Source organism: Malaclemys terrapin, chromosome 12 (genome assembly GCF_027887155.1).
Source record: "Malaclemys terrapin pileata isolate rMalTer1 chromosome 12, rMalTer1.hap1, whole genome shotgun sequence".
Lineage (NCBI taxonomy): Eukaryota > Metazoa > Chordata > Testudines > Emydidae > Malaclemys > Malaclemys terrapin.
Genome location: NC_071516.1, coordinates 10,446,461 through 10,464,507, shown reverse-complemented (window position 1 = coordinate 10,464,507; position 18,047 = coordinate 10,446,461). Strand labels below are relative to the sequence as shown.

At 43.6% G+C, this 18,047-nt stretch overlaps 2 protein-coding genes across 3 annotated transcripts in view; both read right to left on the bottom strand.

Annotated features, from left to right (window-relative positions):
• Positions 1–429, bottom strand: part of SYCP2 (synaptonemal complex protein 2) — a 59,763-nt gene extending 59,334 nt beyond the window's left edge. Inside the window, exon 1 of the mRNA XM_054045686.1 lies at positions 406–429. Within this exon, the coding sequence (XP_053901661.1) occupies positions 406–429 (24 nt within the window). The remainder of the gene's footprint in view (positions 1–405) is intronic.
• A 3,911-nt stretch (positions 430–4,340) lies between these two features.
• On the bottom strand, positions 4,341–17,686 carry PPP1R3D (protein phosphatase 1 regulatory subunit 3D). 2 transcript variants are annotated; one of them, XM_054045687.1, is made up of 2 exons: positions 17,602–17,686; positions 4,341–15,575 (listed from the first exon to the last, which is right to left on the bottom strand). In XM_054045687.1, the coding sequence occupies exon 2, from the start codon at positions 14,870–14,872 to the stop codon at positions 13,952–13,954; it is 921 nt and encodes a 306-aa protein (XP_053901662.1). In that variant the 5' UTR covers positions 14,873–15,575; positions 17,602–17,686; the 3' UTR covers positions 4,341–13,951. The 2 variants fall into 2 exon arrangements, with proteins under 2 accessions (XP_053901662.1, XP_053901663.1); XM_054045688.1 differs by having other exon boundaries at positions 4,341–15,512; positions 17,602–17,683.
• Between the last annotated feature and the right edge of the window lie 361 nt (positions 17,687–18,047).

Sequence of the window (18,047 nt, the reverse complement as noted above, 5' to 3'; positions counted from 1 at the left end):
GTCACTCAGAGATTGGGTAGTCTGTCTAGCATTTCATAGCTTTTTTATTAGGAAGATGAAAAGCTATCATTTGAAAAGGAACAAGAATGATATATAGTGATGCAAACTTTCTTCAACATCTCAGATGTCTATGAATACCTGATTTTCTTACATTCTTCAATTTTCCAAACTGTTTTTTCTAATTTGTCACATTATAAAATCCTTGGGGAAAGGAACTAGAGTTCTTGACCTAGTATTCCTATATTTTTCTACATCAATAAGCACACAATGGTGCTCAATTGTTAAATAATATATTTAAATCTTTACTTATAACTAGGGACTAGAAAAGGTAGTAAATTAATTAATTTAAACTAACAACTAACTAATACACAGTAAACACAGTTTTCCTACCTTACAAATACATACCTGCACCTCACGTTTAGCTGGCATTTTGGCAACTTCACATAATCAGCTGTACAACAAAGGAACAAAATGTCATAGAAAAAATACAAATGACTAAAATGGATTTTCCAGTAGAGTTTACAATTGATTTGACAAGCATGGTTTAATTTTTAGTCAGTAAGAAAGTACATTAGAATTTCTAAAAATTTGAGTGGGGCACTACAAGAAGTATTATGTTTTGTTCAGAGACCAACCATGCACCCTAGATTATTTTTAGTATTCAAGCAATTCTTTTCTTTATCTTAATGAATTTTCAATTAGTTTCAACAGTTCCATTTTACTTTTAGAAATCTTACACTCAATAAGAGGTCTTTATTAGCATGCGATAATTCCATGCTTGTGAAAAGGAGCCAATCTATTTGACAATGGGTATGGGTCGGTGAAGCCCAACAAAAAACCAAAGATCCACCCCCTTAGGTGGCAGAGGGGTCACTAGTCCAGATATCAGCAGCTATGAGTAGACAAAACATTAAAAAAAGGGGCAGGTTTGTAGGTGAGAGGATCAAAACAAGTGATCCAGAGAAGACACCAAGCAGAGAATTCCACAACAATGTGCTAAACTCCAAGGAATATTTTGGCAATTTAAGCCCTTCCTCTCTTTTTGTTCACCCAAACAGCAGACAGCACGAACACAATGTTCTCTGTACTGCCCTGCTAATATGCCTCAAACATGCCCTCTCCAAGGTGTCAAACGCCTTCTGCAGATGGGTTCTGCAACCACTGCTGTATGGTTTTGAAGCAATGACACACCATTGCGTTGAAATGATCCTGCTCATTTCAATCCTTCAACTCCCTGCTGAGATTGTCAAAAATGGTGGCAATTGGAGGGCCCACAACCCATTTATTTTTGCCTAGGAAGCACCTTCTGTGTTACCACCATAGTGAGCCTGAGGATGGAGACGTGCTAGAGGAGGGGTGGGAGAGTTCAAGCCCTCAGGGCTTCATGACAGATGGACTGAGGCCTATGGACTCTAAAAGGCATCGCCCCCCCCTTGCTCTCCATGCCTACCTACTGAAAGGGCCCCCTGCCTCTAGTCACTGCGGGGTTATGTCTATTCCCTGGGACCACCTCCAGACCCCGTCAGCGAGGAGAGGGGCTTTGCCCCCCACCCCACCCCACCCACTGAGGCGAGAAATCCGATTCCTAGCCCCGTGGCCCACTCCTTAAGCGACCTTTCCCCGCAGACGCCTACAGTGACTGAAAATGTGCCCCTCCCCGTCAGCTGGCCCGTCGCCCGCGCCGGGGAGGCTCTGAAGGCACGGGCGGTGGACGCAGCACGGTACGTGTCCTCTTCTGGACTCACACAAAGGCGTCACCCCCACCTCGCCGCCACCAGAGCAAAAAGGGCGCCAGAGCCTCTCAGCCAATCACCTTCTCGTACTGAGGGGAAGGGCTCCTAGCCAATCGCCGCCCGCGAGCGCAGCGCGGCGTCTTGCCAGCCAATCACCTTCTGAGCGCTGTGTTTGCGCTGTCCTCCGGTGTGCCGCGACTCCGCCTTTTAGCCAATCAGCTGCTGTCGAGGAGGCGGGTGTTCCTCGTTGACCGTTGGGGTGGAAACCCCCACAGACTACCCCGTGTTCCCATAACCCCAGCCTGTCCCTGCACAGGCTTCCCCCGAGACGCCAGTGCTGCCCCCCTTTGGTTCCTTCTGCCCTCGTAGAAGCCTGTCCGTGAACCCCAGACTCTGCATGGCCTAAGCTCCCAACTGCCAGTAGCTGGGAGCAGTCTCTTGGTCCTGCCCTCTGAAGTATCTGGCACCCCCCTCTCTCAGAGACAGGATGCTGGGCTAGACAAGTGATTGGTCTGACCCAGTATGGCCATTCTTTATGTTCTTAACCCTCCCCCCCATTACATCCCTCTTCGTGCCTCCTCCTCCCCTCACTCCTTTTGTGCCCCCATGACACCCCTTCTCGTGTGATGCCCCACCATGAACCCCCTGTACCCCCTAAGATGGCATCCCCCCTCCACAACACCCTTTCCTCATGTGACCCCACTATGACTCCCCCTCCATCACTTCCACATCACTGGTTTCTCCTCATCTCTGAATCTAAAGGGATTAATACTTGTTTTGCAGGTGCCACTCCCCAAACTGCCAATCTATGCACCGATCTTGTTGCCCAACCCAAGACACTAGCAAGCACCTGTATGTAGAATACCAGCCTTCCCTCCCAGCATTTTGACACTGTCTGCCAGTACAGTGCACCCTTTACCTTACTGAAATATGTTTCTGCCTGATGTGAGTGAAAGGTCAGATTAAGGTGGTGTTCTGTGTAGCATGGATTAAGTGTGAGAATAAGTAGCATTTGTAGGCTATTTCAGCAGTACTCAAACTGGCTTGTAAGAAGCTGGCTGGTCTCATGGTGCTGACTCATTTCCCTTGTTTTCAGGTGTTAATTATCAATAAAGACTGCTAAAATATATTAAATATTTCCCTAGTGTTTTCTATATAAATAGCTGCTGTAATTGCTTCAGCAATGTTATGTGATTGTGAATGGGAAGAGAGGTGATCTACATGATAGCAAAGGAGAGGGAAAGTGCTCCATGGGATGATTTTATTAATATTGCAGGTCAGAAAGCAGTAAGACATACAAGAAATTTAAAAATAAAGTGATGACACACTTTCAGGCTTGTAGATTATATAAAAATTTGAAGGATGATGATAAGATCAAAAAAATTGTGAAAAAAGTTTGACTATTTGACTGTATAACAGAAAAGCCTTTGCAAAACAGATCCTTATGCAAGTCCCCAAAATAAAATTGAGTTCCAAGTATAATACTGTAGAAAAAAGGATTTGTAGAGTTTGTTCTTCCTGCTCTAGTATTTCATGATCTTAAATATTCTAATGAGGAGTCCGCTCAACTGATGTAGGAAAACCTTATGAAGAGTCAAAGGTGTTTATGCCAAAAAGCTCCAGTATCAGGTGTCATATTGGATTACCTTAACAGAAATAGTTGTGAGTCTGAGATCATAGGCAGAAGAGCTAATCAGGGAAGAAGCTGTTTCTAACATTAGACTTGTGTTGACAAGTTTAGCCTTGCCCTTTTTTGACTTTGTTATTAACAAGTGAAGCTGGAAAGTATGTATAGTAAGATAAGAGACCTGAGACACTGATTATGCTCTAAAATAAGTATAGATATAACTGACACTATAACTTATTACTAAAAGCTAACAATTTTATTTCTCTTGTAAAGAAAAAAAGACAAATAAAAACAACAGGGGTTGGTAATATAAATGTGAAAGAATAACAGAAATATGTTTAAAACTATCACTGAAATAAAGCAGAAGGCTCAATTTTCACTTTATTGAAACATGAAGTCAGCGACTTAGAAAAACAGCTAATCTTAATGTTCTTGATACCTTTATAGCTCATTCACTGGAGCTATAAAACAATGAGGCAACATAAATAGCAGGGATCACTTTTCCAGTAAAAATAGAGCACTAATGGCTGCAAAGGGATTACAATCAATTAGCATTTACATTGACCTTTCAGAACCAAAGTACAGAAGTAGATAGCTTCTCTCTTCTTAGACAGATATTGTCATTTTATCAGCAAAGCTGTGCTATTATTTTATCACTCCTTAACCGTATGATGATCTAAGCAACAAAATTAATTAAACTTATGACTGATTTTACCATTGCTTATTATTTCTGCAAAGTACTAGGATCCATGTGAAAAGTGCTATATGAAATCTATGGACACAAATCTGTTGTCTGGAATCACTTCATGGACTTTAATGGCATTACTTTCGATTTACACTAGTGTAACAGTGCAGAAATTGGCATATGTATAAAAACTATGGGTGATATATGTCTGTGCAACCACCACATTCACTCCCATCTCATCCAATAGATTTGCAGTACACACATAATTTAAAGGAGACAAGAAGAGGGAAAGGGGTAAAGTCCATTCTGGTTTAATGTGAGCACTAAATAATGAGCTGTTCATGGGGCAGTAGCATAGGAAAAGGGGAAGAGGAGAGTCATACAGACAGCATTATGACACTATGTATTTCTAAAAGCACCCTAATTTACATCCCCCCCTTCAATGCAAATTTTTATATTACAAAGTGAAACTGCAAAGTGAAACTGACATTCTTAAGCAAACTAGAGTAATGTAAATACTATCATTTATTTAGTCTGTCATTTGCAATATTTTCTTCTCCGAATAAATTTAACAATGCAATGTCAGAGTTATTAATGCTGATTAAAATGTATATTGATGATATACATCACAATTAATTACAGGTTGTTCTTTTGCATTACAAGAAGCCCTGCAGTTGATGCCTCAAATATTTAATTGTATCTACATACACATGACATATCTGAAATAAGTGTTTGCTCAGTGTTGAGGGAAAGGCATTTCAGATAGAGGATAAATCTAAATTTGCATTTTGTAATTATTACAGTTTTAAAGTAATCACTGTGCATACTAAGAGTATCTTAACATACCCTAGGTGGATAGATATTGAAGAACCATGTGACAGAAAACAATATGCTATGAGAAATATTGCAATAGTATAGATTGGGAAAAGTACAGAGGGAAGATTAGAAGGAAAGAGGAGACACAGGTAGGGGCAAAACTGCAAGGAGTTAGAATGTGATCCAGTAAAAGCTAGGGAGACAATAAAGTTGGATGCTCATGGTTGGGGGGAAAGCTGCACGGAATATATTTTCAATATAACCGGGGTAAAGTTTTTAAGGGTCTCAGGCAAATTTGAACCCTCACCTGACCTTAAAAGATAAAAAAGCTAGTATACTAACCCTCCCAAAATATTTGTTTAAAATATAGTATAACTTCATAAAACTTATGCAAAATGTATGCAATTTACATGGGCCAAATTCTGTTCTCATTAACGTCTGTTGCAAAACTCTCACTGGCTTCAGTGGGACAGGGAGTTGGCTCACTACATCTTGTTTCTATTATTTTGCTGTTCTGCATTATCACAATGTTTATTAGTGTAGAAACAAGATTTCTCCATCTGTGTAAATTCATATTCACAAACACTACATCAAATAATATTTAAGGCCTGGAATATAAACTAACATATCATGGAAATTGTTAACGGCAGAATATCCTCTGATAGCTAGGCACAAAGAGTACACCAAGAGATAAATATTACACAAAAAATAATTTACATGCCTCCCCATTGTGTATAGGTTTACGAGAATATTATTGTGCAATTCTCCCATAATATAGTGCAATTCTTCCTTAACTGAAATTAACATCATTAGTATGTGTAATACAAACAGAACTTGAGTAGATGTCTAGTAAGGTAAAGCAGTTTAAGAAACAGTAGTGCCACATTGAAATAAAAAAGATGTAGGCATATCCCAGATATTTCCTAGCATCTATTTATCTTTTTTCTCATTGGCACCAATTACCAACATAAATAGGCTGTATATGTGATGAAGAAGAGTGAGTTCTTGTCTACTTCCATAGACATTAAGACTAGTCCTACAGCTGCTCTGTGTATGGAACTCTCAATTGTTTTTTTGTGAGAAAGGGCTGACCTGTCTCAGGCACCCAACTCCGAGAGGGGTTCTTGGCTGTGAATCCCAAGTGAAAATAGGTGCCTCCCTCCAGCACACTTAGGACCCTAACTCCCTTTGAGAGGTAGGGCTTAGACACCAACCCTCTCCTACTGGCTAGCTTAGGCAGCTCCTCACTCAGCTTGCCGGCTTCTTTGAATCCCCTGGTTAGGAGCCTAACTCCCCTCATGCATTGAAAAGAGATCCTGAAAATCTAACTCAGAACTGAAGATTCAGCAGGATGCTTAAAATGAGGCATTGCTATGTTGAGCCTAAGTCCCCTTTGTGGATCTTGCCCGCTGTGACTGAAATTTCCATCTTTATTTGAATTGGTTGTATCTTATTTATTTTCTGAGTAACCTGAGTCTCTCATTCTTTTAATAACAACATAGTGCTAACTGCATATTGAGATTTCCAAACACTGTGTATTTGCATACAACAAAAGTATCATTGACCACCAACAACATAAAACAGTGAAAAGGGAATGCTTTATAATCACAATTTTTATAGTAAAATTATAAATTTCAAATTATTTATTTTAAACGGATAGAGCATTTTACATAATATGTGCTATACACAAAACATTATTACATATACCAAAGCAAAAGTATTTTTGTTTTAGTGCAGTGGTAAATTTGTGATCCATTTTATTTTGTACAGTATTATGAGACATTTTACTGATAATGACAATGCCTTTATTCTCTTCTCACTGACACATATTCCACATTTAATTTAAAAAATGAATTTGAAACATCCTTGCAAGATGTAAACTAACAGACATTCAGTTACTATGTGAACATTTTAAATACACAGTAATTTGATTTTTTTTTAAGTGCATTATGTGGCAATCTGTCTGTGAAGAATTCACTCTTACAAAATTTGTACTATGAGATGGGAAACACTGAATTTGAAGATACCACATGTAAACAAGTTTAGTTGCCCTGTGAATTTACAAAAATGGTCACAAGTTTGCCTTCACAATGCAACAAGAGGTGCTATGTACCCATCACGTACAGATCTTGGACTGGATAGCTCAAAACCAGCTGATGATCAGAATATGTGTAAGGAAAAATTATACAAGTAGGAGTATGTCATATATCATATGCAGTGATAGAAACTATTAGTAGTGTGTGAATATTTATCCACTTAGAAGCACCTCAAAGAAAAGCCACTTCATACATCAAATTAAAGCAAGACTGCTCTCAGTTCTACTTCATCCTGGGCCAACTCAACCCACATAGTCAGCAGTGTTATACAGATAATTTAATAAGAGTTACTTTTAGCTTTTATTTATCCAGCAGTGCAAACTATGTAAACTAATAGGCAAAATTGGACTTGCATATTAGTGGGCAAATACTGAGGTTTTGCATGTGTAAATTCCTTCAGTGCTGTGGAAGGGAGGAGACATAAAACTACCGTATGTTGAAAGCCCATACAACTTCAGTTCTACCCTCTCCTCTAGACATTGCAATATATATGACGTAACCTTTAAACTGAGAGCCTCAACTTTGCATAATCTGGCAGCATTATTACTGTGCACTGCCTGCACTCACACTAAGGTTTTTTTAAACATTTGCTAACACTTAGCAGAATTTCTATCAGTGGAAGCCATCAGTGTATTTCTACCATAAACCAATGGTAAACTTTGGGATTTAGTAGCATCCATGATAAACTGGTGTTTAGTTCAATACTCAAAAAAGGAAGATTTCTAGTGATTTACCTAAAGGCAATTCAGTGCGTCTTACAAATGGAAGAAAAGCAGTTATGATCAGAAAAAATGACTATGTAAAAGTGGCACTTCCTTGCTCAATGTAAGTGCTTCCTGAGTGTATTCCATTTCATCTGCTTACTTTTCTGACAAAAAATAAAGGCCCAGTTGAATAGTTCTTACTCACGCTGGAAAACACTTACATGAGTAGTCCCAATTACTTGAATGAGACTACTCAAGTGAGAAAGTGTTTTGCATCGTAAGGGGTACGCAGTTGGACTGAAAGGGAGCAGATGTAATCTGGAGCCACTGAGAGACAATATGTTTTAGGATTAGATTGTGCTCAGCCTTATGTGGATACCCCCAGAGCCCTCCACTCTTCCTGGCATCCCTGCACCAGGGCTATACACAATCCATCCTTATACTTGCAGAACACAAGAGCTGTCACAGATTGTGTTAATACCCCACTATTCTGACCTGTACCTGGAGGACAGGGAAAGTGGGTGGGAAGCATGCTGTACCCTTTCAAAGTGCAATCCCAGGAGCACTGTGCTTGCCTCTCAGATCCCGGCAGTGTGCCTTAAAGACACAATTTATATCTAAACTTGGAACCTCACAGTGGCATTTTTGCAGATCATTTTCCCAAGTATTACTGCATTTCATTTTCTTCTAATACTGTACAGGACCTTTAAGGCTATAATAAAGACTAATATAGAAATTATAATTAAGGCTATGATTCTGTCATGGAGCTCACAGATTCTGTGACTTTCTAGAACCTCCATGACTTCTTCTGGGGCAGAGATGGAGCAGCTGTCAGCTCTGGGGCTGCTGGAGCAGCAGCCACTGGAACAGTTGCCTATTGGCCAGCCCCGAGGTCACCGGAACAGCCGATCAGTGGACAGCCCCTGGACGCTGGAACAATGGCTGGGGTTGGGTCATCCCCCCTTGGACCAGAGCAGCAGCAGTCAGCACCTGCCGAAGGAGAAGTGGCAGGGCTAGAGCAGCTGCAAGCCCCGGCAGCACTCTATTTCCCCCTCTTCCCTCCACAGGGTATTTTTAGTAGAAGTCAGGGACAGGTTGTGGGCTTCCATGAATTTTTGTTTACTGAAAATACAAATGACAGAATCTTAACCTTAATTATGTTTTTTTACAATGGGAAGCTTGGTAGTTTAACTCAGCATCCTTGTAATTGGAAATAATTTACATACACAATTTGTAGAAAACATTGCTAGTAGCTTGAAGTCATTTATAATAAAGATCTACACTCAGGGCTGGCCTGACATTCAGACGTGATGAGTAATTACAACTCCAGCTGAATTCAGTGGGAGGACAGATGCTTGGCACCTCTGATAGTCAGACAGACTCTCATTGTATAAAGTGCATATTGTACTGAATAATACAGTACATTAGCAGAAACAGTAAGTCATATTACTCAAGTCTTAGATTTTTGTTTTTCTTTGTTTAAAAGAACAAAAGGCACACAAGCAGAGACTTAAGTAGTAGCATTTGCCAAAGCAAACTATCTGAGAAGCAAATTCAAATTATAGTATGAAATGCAATACAGGCAGCAAATTTTGATGAATGATTGTTTTCAAAGAAATCCCTCTCTCTTCCCTACCAAAACAATTTGTAAGCATTCAATATGGGAATTTTAACTACCCTGTAAGCTTTCCTAAACACCACAATGTTAAATTCCATGAGGCTAACACTGATTTTAGAAGTGTGAATTTTGTTTTGAAATTCAGATTGATTTTACAGCTATGTACATAGGATTGTAGGTTGCAACACTCAAACATTTTGCAATTCAAAATATAAAGAACAACACAGTCAAATACATAGGTCCAATTTAATTTGCAATCGGTGGGTTCTATCCTGCAAAGTGATAAACACAGTCAATTCCCATTAGCTTAAACTGGAGTTGAGTTTTCTCAGCACTTTGCAAAAGGTGCTCAACAACTTACAGGAGTGGTCTCCATGACTTTTTGGCTGTGATTTTCTACAGAACCTGGACACTTGATTCCCTTACACTCCTTTGAAAATCCTAGTTTTAGTTGTTGAATGGTTTATTATGAGGACTGCCCCCCTGCTAATTCTAAATTATTTGACCAGTTTTAGCCTATCATGATGATTATGTTACCACTGTATATCAAGGTATAAGACATGTTATATACAAATAAAGAATCCAGAAATGTACACCTGTTTATATAACAATATAGTTTCTGGGTTTGTGTCAAAAACAAAAGCTATGTTAGCCAAGCTTGAATTGTTTGTTGTTATTACATGACATCTACAATGAAAATACTGACAAATGTACAACTAGCTGTATATTATTAATAATAGATGGCTATTTTTACAAAATTCCTTAAACTTTTCTAGTTTTTTTTTTCTTCAGCTGCTATGCAAAAGCCTTTCCCCTTTCAGTTTTACATTTTATCCTGCCAGTCTAGGCTTTCAATAGCACTTACTAGCAGCTGCATAGGCTTTTAACTTTCAGTTCTTGTAAAAAATAGGTTTGAGACTAAGTTTAGATATAATTTATTTTCCCCTGAGGGTTTCTCATGTTCCATCTCTAGCTTTATTTATTTTTTAACCAGCTGGACACATACCAGGCCCAACAATGTTTCAGTTCTTGACTCTGCAAAGGTTAACTGGCATACTTGGAGGCTCTGTCTTGTCAAATCTGAAATTTGGCCAGAAGACTGAGGCAAATCTCCACTTTTACCAACCACCAGGTAATCTCTAATGTCTAGAAGCAGCCAGGACTTCAGTTTTGAAGGCTGTATTCAAAAGCCCTACATACATTAAACTATGCAGTACTTAATAAAACTGCCTCATATAGAAGGTTGAATCAACCCTCTACTTCCAACTCTGTAGTTCCAGGTGGTTCAGAGCTTTCAACCCTTTAGCTTAAGCTTGTAGGCCATTCCTTCTAGCACGACAGCACACTGCATTACTAGAATATACCACTGAACCAGCCCTGGCAATTTTTTAAAAATAGAAAATGAAAGATAAAAGCTGGTGCAGTTCAAAAGACACTGAGCAGTGTGGATGTCTGATTGATTTTAAAAGTTTTGCATACTTTGCCATTGCAGAGCTAGGAAAATCAAAATGAGCAAAAGAGTTTAGGTTAGTTTTGAAAGCCCTTGGCCTGTTAACACCCTGTCAAATAAAAAACAGCAACTGTGTGCAAACTTTTATCATTTTCAGTTGTTAGCTGTCAGCTGAGAAATTGTTGATTTAAAAAAAAAATTACATATATTAGGACAGCGGATTCCAAGGGATTCTCAATTACCGCAAGTCCCTTTCAACACAGATGTAGCAATGCAAAGGGGCCTTAAAGAGAGCAGAAAATCCCTCCTTCCTATAGGGCCTACTCAGTCAATGAAGAGTTGTCGTAACAGCTCTACTCTGGCCCTCCTCCCAGACCTAGTAGGGGTAGTGCTGGGTGAGTAGCCAAAGTGCACTATGGCTGTTCTCTGCTTTTCAGGACCCATAGGAGCAGGGCCCCAGCAATACCGAAAATACAGATAGTTCAAAGGCGGCCTAAAGGCACGTTTGCCACCTTATCTCATTTCTGCTATGGAGTAACTGAGAATCAGACACCCTAAGGCTATGCTACCGTATTATAAACTGGGGGGAAACATTTCATTAAAGAAATATGCTTTAACATGTTTCCCCAATTGATCAGAATATAATTTCATGGAAGAAAAATTGTCTATTAGTTCTGACTTGTGCAGTAATACTAGATATATGATGGTTTCAAGTTTGTCAGCCAATTAAATATATTAACTTTAATAATCAATCAAGTCATATTGAAATGATATACATTCTGTATGTGTTCTTATTATAGATTATAATGCAGTTACTGTAGAGAGCACCTTCTATACAAGGATATCAAAACCATTATAAAAAGTGGGTATTATTCCCACTTTACATAAGAGAAACAGATCATGGAGAGGTTGAATGACTTGCCCAAAATCATACAGAAAACTGTAGAAGAGTGGGGAACAGAACCCAGATTTTCAGATTGCCACTCTCTGGTCTTTCCACCAGTCAAATCTGCCTCCTAATGGTATTAATTGGGATAGTTCCCCCTATAGGATTTTTATATTTTAACATGTATTGAATATTTGGCAACCAGCAGAGGAGAATGGGAAATGTCCCTTGTCAATTTCAGCTGGTGGTTGACAGCTGAAACTTGAAAATGCGAAATTCTGAGAGTTACCTAGAGACTTTAGGTACCAGACAGTACATTTAAAAGAGCAGTTTTTAAGCTCTTTAGGTCAATACAGCAAGTTTTAGAGGCCATTGTCCACTTTGTTAAAATCAATGTTAGGACAGGATGTTAAAAGTGCTTAATTAAAAAAACAAAACTGATTAAGGTTAGAATGACATTTCCAGTCCAATTATTTCATGTATGCACTTTTTAAAAAGTAATTGTTTCTTATTTCTTAAATGAACTTTTTTTAAAAAAAGCATTAACATTTTAAGTTGCACAGTAGTTGGATACCAATCACTTCTTAGGCGGTTAATGACATAAGGCTGCACTGGAATAACACAGGTGTGTGCATATCTGTACTAGTATACACCTGGCTGTGTGTGTTGCTTATGGCCTTAATTTTCAGAAGTGATTAATGATTTTGGTGCTTGAATTTTTCATATCCAACTTGAGACACCTTAAAGGGGCCCTGATTTTCAGAAAGTGCTGAGCACCTGCCTTCTGAAAATCAGTCCCCTTTAAGGTGCCTTTAGCTGAGCACTCCAAATTCAGGCACCCAAGATCATGAGTCACTTTTTAATATTTAGGCTGTATTAACAAGCTATCTGAGAAGTTTTTCACATATTTTCATAACTGTAGATGTCATTTACTTTCCAAACTGAACCCTGCATATATCACAAAAATTTTATAGGATCAAATCCTCTCCAACAAAGAGGCAAAGCAACAGGCTAAGTACTGAGAAGGCCATTCTCTCCAAGTGGTTGCTGTGTTCCCACTCCCACAGAGGGGAGACTTCTGCCTGTGGATCCAAGCAGACATGGATTTACCAGCCATGCCACTGTCCCTCCCTGAAGACCCCACTTTTTGCTAAAGAGGAGGGAGCCTCCTTCTTGTTCCACTGGTCAAAAAAGATCAGAACTAGCTAATTTTAGGATTCAAAATACTATGGTAATAGTTAGGGTATTGGAATGGAGGGCTAGGAATCACAACTCCTGAGCTCTGTTCCATGGTTCTGTAACTGATTCACTGTGTGCCCCTGGCACTCAACCTCTTGTGTCTGTTTCCATTTGTAAATAGGCACGATTACCTGTCTCACGCACAGGGGCAGTGAGGCTTTTTTCATTAACATTTGTATTGGGCTTTGAGATCCTCTGGTGGAAGATGCAATTAAAAGTGCAAAACTGCTCTGGTTTTGTTTAGTGAAAATAGTTATGCAAGAAAAGAACAAGTTTATATTTTAAAACTTTATCCAGAGAACTGCTTGAACCTCACCTTGAAAATATCAGGCCTTCCCCAAGGAGGCCAGCCTTATGGCTTAAGAAACACATCTTAGCAAGAATCACTCTGACTGTATCAATGGCAAGCACTGGAGATTAAAAATAATAAGAGAAAGAAAAAGAATCAGGTTAAAACCTTATTTATGGGGACCCCATCAGGTAGTTTCAGATCAATAGTTAGATTTTGTTAAATAATTATAAAACCAAATATCAATAGAAATATTTTTATGTGTTTAAATAGGAATACAAATAATTTGGATATAAACATTGCCCTGCAGTGTTTGCACCCCAGTGTTTGCGGCACTGGAATTATGCCCAAGAACCAGTGTAATACTACAAACAAATCTATAACAAAAAAAGTAAAGCTAACCTATTTTCCAGTTAGTTAAGTGCAAAAAATTAAACAGTATAAAATGGTGACAAATAAGTTGGAATTTTAAACTTTTTTGTTTATGTAAAGTATTATTAGTAACACATAATTTTCCCTTTGATATATTTAGCCTGACAGTGTTCCTTTGAGCCAGTTCTGCCCTGATTTCTGTCTATGAAATCTCGTTGAATCCCATGAAGTCTCCTGGGATGTAAATCCATGCAGATTTTGGCCCTTTATCCTTTCTCAAGCTCTTACAAAAATGTTTTGTACAGATCACTTGTTACTCTCATTTTGAAACATTTTTGCCTCTTGAAGGATTTCTGTGGTGTCAAAGAAGCAGAGAGGAACACCAAGGAAGAAAAGGCCACTGCAGCCATTCCATATCCATATATCTTCTTCTTGCTCAGATGAAGTGGATCCAGCTCTCCTCACATTCCCTAGGCATCTTGAGAAGGTGACTCCTGCAGGTGAAGCTGTAGTTCTTACCTTGGTTGTTATCCCAGTACTCCTGCCCATTGACACAATATCTCACTGCAAACTGGACTACAGAGCACAGCTGCAGGAGGAAAGGAGGCATGGGGAGAAAGAAAGTGAAGACATCAGCTTGGCCCTTCCCATCCTCCTGAGGATTGCTGCTGTGCCAATGAGCACACACTTCATGCACGCTCTTCCACTGGTTGAAGGTGTAGCGCACAGACACCTGCTTCTCGAAGGCCACATTGAGAACTTGGATAGTGCCACTGAGCCCTAGGTCTGAGCTGGTCACACATTCTAGACACACCAGCTGCTGATGAAGGCGGGTGGAGAAGTCCACACAGTCCACAGGCTGCTGGAAGTCAGGCACCAAGCACTGCATGGTGATCTCCATATCCAGCTGGTTGCAGCAAAGGTCCGAGTTGATGGAAAGCCTGGAGAGGACATGCAAGGGGATGGATGGGTCCTCCCCAACTTGAAAGACTTTCACTTCAGCCAGCTCCAAGCCCAATGCATCCGCAAATCTCACCCGGTTTATGCGGCTTCTCTTGCACACAGGAACACGGCATTGTGCTGCCGTATTCTTCAACCTCTCAGGGGAAGTGGGCAAAGACCTGGCTCGTCGGCGTATGATAGGCTGCAGGTGTGGGTCACAGCTGATAGTTGTGCTGCTCTGAAGATGACTTGGTTGTGGCTCCCTCTTGGGTGGGGTGCTCAGACTGGAGCTGCCACGCAATGGCTGGTGCTCCGGCTGCCACCGTCCTGGACCCAATGTTTCTTCAGCCCTTAGCATGTTCTCATACAGACCAGAGAGGTAACTGGGGCTCCTCCGAGGGACACGTACCTCCATTGTTTCCTGAAGGCAAGGTGACAAATTTGATGCCGCAGCTACTGAAAACTGTCTCTTTTGTGACAGGGAGGGGGCTCCGAGATGACAGCAGTCACAGAGGCAGTGACTGAGTATTTGAGATTATTGCACTGGATGGTGTAACTAGCGTTGGCTGAAGTGGTACAGGCTGTTGCAATGAATGACAGGAATCTGGAAGCTATTGCACTAGCCTGAAGAGAATTTGAAGCTAATGCACCGGATGGAAGGATATACGTCGTCTCACTGAGTAGAGAATTCAAGGCTAAAAGGCTATTACGCTGAATGGTGGAGCACGAGCACTCAAAGATGTTGCACAGGCTTAGGTGGGATCAAGGCGGTCAAACTGGATGCTGGTGGACTTGAGGCTATCAGGAAAGCTAGAGACAGTTGTGCTGGACGCTGGCGGATTCAAGGCTGTTGCACCCGTTGAAGGCGGACTGCAAGCTGCTGTGGTGGGCACTATGGGGTTCGAGGTTGTTGCACAGACTCAAGAGGGATTGAAGGCTGTTATGATGGATCCAAGAGGCTTGCCCTGTCTGGAGCAGGATTTGAGGCGGTCCCACTTGATGCTGGATGATTCAAGACTCCTGCACAGGCTGGAGGGGTCTTGGAGGTCACTGGGCTGCAAGGAGGCAGAACAGAGGCTGTTGCACAGGCTGGAGGAGGTTGGAGGCTGTCAGGATGCCTGGTGGAGGAATCGATGCTGTGTCACTGGCGGGAGAAGGAGGAATCCAGGTCGGGGGGGGGGGGGAAGAGGCAGCGCTGCAGCCCACCTCTAACCCCGCTCCTCCCACTACTCTCCTACGGCGCCTGTCTGCTCTGGGGTGGTAGCCAAGACTCAGCCCCACCGCAGGCCGAGTGCTGGAAGCCGCCCAGCAGCCAGGTCCCAGGGCGCTCAGGGCTCCAGCCGCCCTGTGCATCAGCTGACAGATTGGTTTGCAACTGGGGCATGCAGGCCACACCCCCTCCGACGCTCTGGTGCAACGCCCCCGTCTCCCCCCAGCATGGTAGCGCCTCCTGCCATGCGCCTTCCCTCAGTGACAAATCGTACAGCCCAGCCACCGCCCCTAGGCACATGCGCATTAGCGGAAATGAAGCTGCTGCCACTGAGGCGGCCCCGCTCGGTTTGCCCTTAGGTGTTGGCTGGATCTGCTTGCAAGAGCAGAAAGAAGCTGTGTGGGGAGGGGGACGCGGGACAAGGGGGGAGAGAAGGAGGCAAAAAGGCGGGAGAATAGTTGTAAGCAGTGCATTAATGTGTTTTTGTTTGCACTGTGGCCATACCAGTAGGGTTACCATATTTCCACAATCAAAAAAGAGGACACTGGGGGGGGAGCCCCGCCCCCACCCCTGCCCCCACTCCCTCCCACTTCCCACCCCCTGACTGCCCCCCTCAGAACCCACAACCCTCCCTGCTCCTTGTCCCCTGACTGGCCCCTCCTGGGACCCCTGCCACTAACTGCCCCCTAGGACCCCACCCACTATCTAAGCCTCCCTGCTTCTTGTCCCCTGACTGCCCCCTCCTGAGAACCCCCCCACCATAATTGCCCCCTTAGGACCCTACCTGTCCCCTGACTGCCCCAACCCTTATCCACACTCCCACCCCATATTCACACCCCCGCTCCCAGACAGACCCCCGGGACTCCCGACCCATCCAATCCCCTCTGATCCTTGCCTACCTCGACCCCTCTCCACACCCCCACCCCATATACACACCCCCTCCCCCAGACAGACCCCAGGAACTCCCATGCCCTATCCAACCGCTCCCCACCCCCTGACAGGACCGCCATAACTCCCCAACCCATCCAACCCCCTCTGCTCCCTGCCTGCCTCGACCCCTCTCCACACCCCCTCCCCCAGACAGACCCCTGGGACTCCCACGCCCTATCCAACCCCTTCCCGCCCCGACAGGACCCCCAGAACTCCCGACCCATCCAACCCCCTCTGCTCCCTGCCTGCCTCGATCGCTCTCCATACCCTGCCCTGACAGCCCCGCCCCCAGAACCCCTGCCCCATCCAATCCCCCCTACTCTCAGTCCCTTGACTGTCCCCTCCAGAAACCCCCTGCCCCTTCTCCAGCCCCCTGGCCCCCTTATGATGTTCTGAGCGGCAGGGTGTCAGGCTCCGCGTGGAGCCCGACACGTGGCTGCGCTCCCCAGCGCAACACACAACCCGGTCCCTGCCCCGCACAGTGCTGCCGGAGCAGGGCACTGGGAAGCAGGGGAGGAGGAGGAGCTGCCGAGGCCCGATGATGCGAAGGGCCCCGCCAGCCAGCTATCTGAGAATGCAGGGAGGGAGGGGAAGGGAGTAGCTCTAGGGCAGCTCTCTGTGGGGGAGAACCCCATGCGAGCGGCTGAATTTCCTGCAGCCCAGCCACGCTCTGCATGGGGGGGCGGGGGGGAATCCCGGACATTTGTAGCTATTTACAAATTCCCCCCGACGCTATTTTTAACCCAAAAAAACGGACATGTCCGGGAAAATCTGGACGAATGGTAACCCTACGTACTGGGTTTATAATGGTGCCACAGGAGCCCGGGCCACATTCGGGAAGGCCCCACCCCAGGCTTCCCCGCCCTGCTTCCCCCTCTTTGTCCCCTCCCCACGGCTTCCCCTGGGCTCTCCTCCCAGGGGTCTGGCCAGTCCCCAGCGCGGCTCCGGCTCTGATACACCGGCTCCTGGGGGCCCCTGCCCACTTCCCCGGTCTCGGCCCCTACCGCGGGAGGCTTGGCCGGGCTGATTGTGCTTCTCCCAGCGGGCTGCAGCCATCCCTCACTGGTCCCGTGTAATGACACAAACAGCTCCTGCTCCCAATTCCCTACTTTGGGTGCACTGAGCATGCTCACCCGAATTGAGCATGCCCAGTAACCTTCGCTGTTGCCACTGCCCTCTCTCTGCCTTTACTGCTGCTTACTGCCTGCTCTTTGGAGGGGGTTAACAGGATTAAGGGGGACAAATCGCAGTGGGGGGGCTGTCAGGGGGCAGAAATTTACTGGCCCAGGGGGATCAAGCTACTGTAGGTAGCAGCAGAAGAGGGGCTGAAGGGGGAAAATCGGGGGGGGGGGGGGGAGATGCTGCCAGCCCCTGTGCGGGGACAAAACCCCTGTTTAGGGAGGGGAAGAGGGGGGAACAGTGACCCCGTGGGATGAGCCACCTGCTGTGC

Bases quoted from the DNA above. Each gene is read 5' to 3' on its own strand.
- PPP1R3D (XM_054045687.1), bottom strand. From the start codon at position 14,872: ATGGAGGTACGTGTCCCTCGGAGGAGCCCCAGTTACCTCTCTGGTCTG.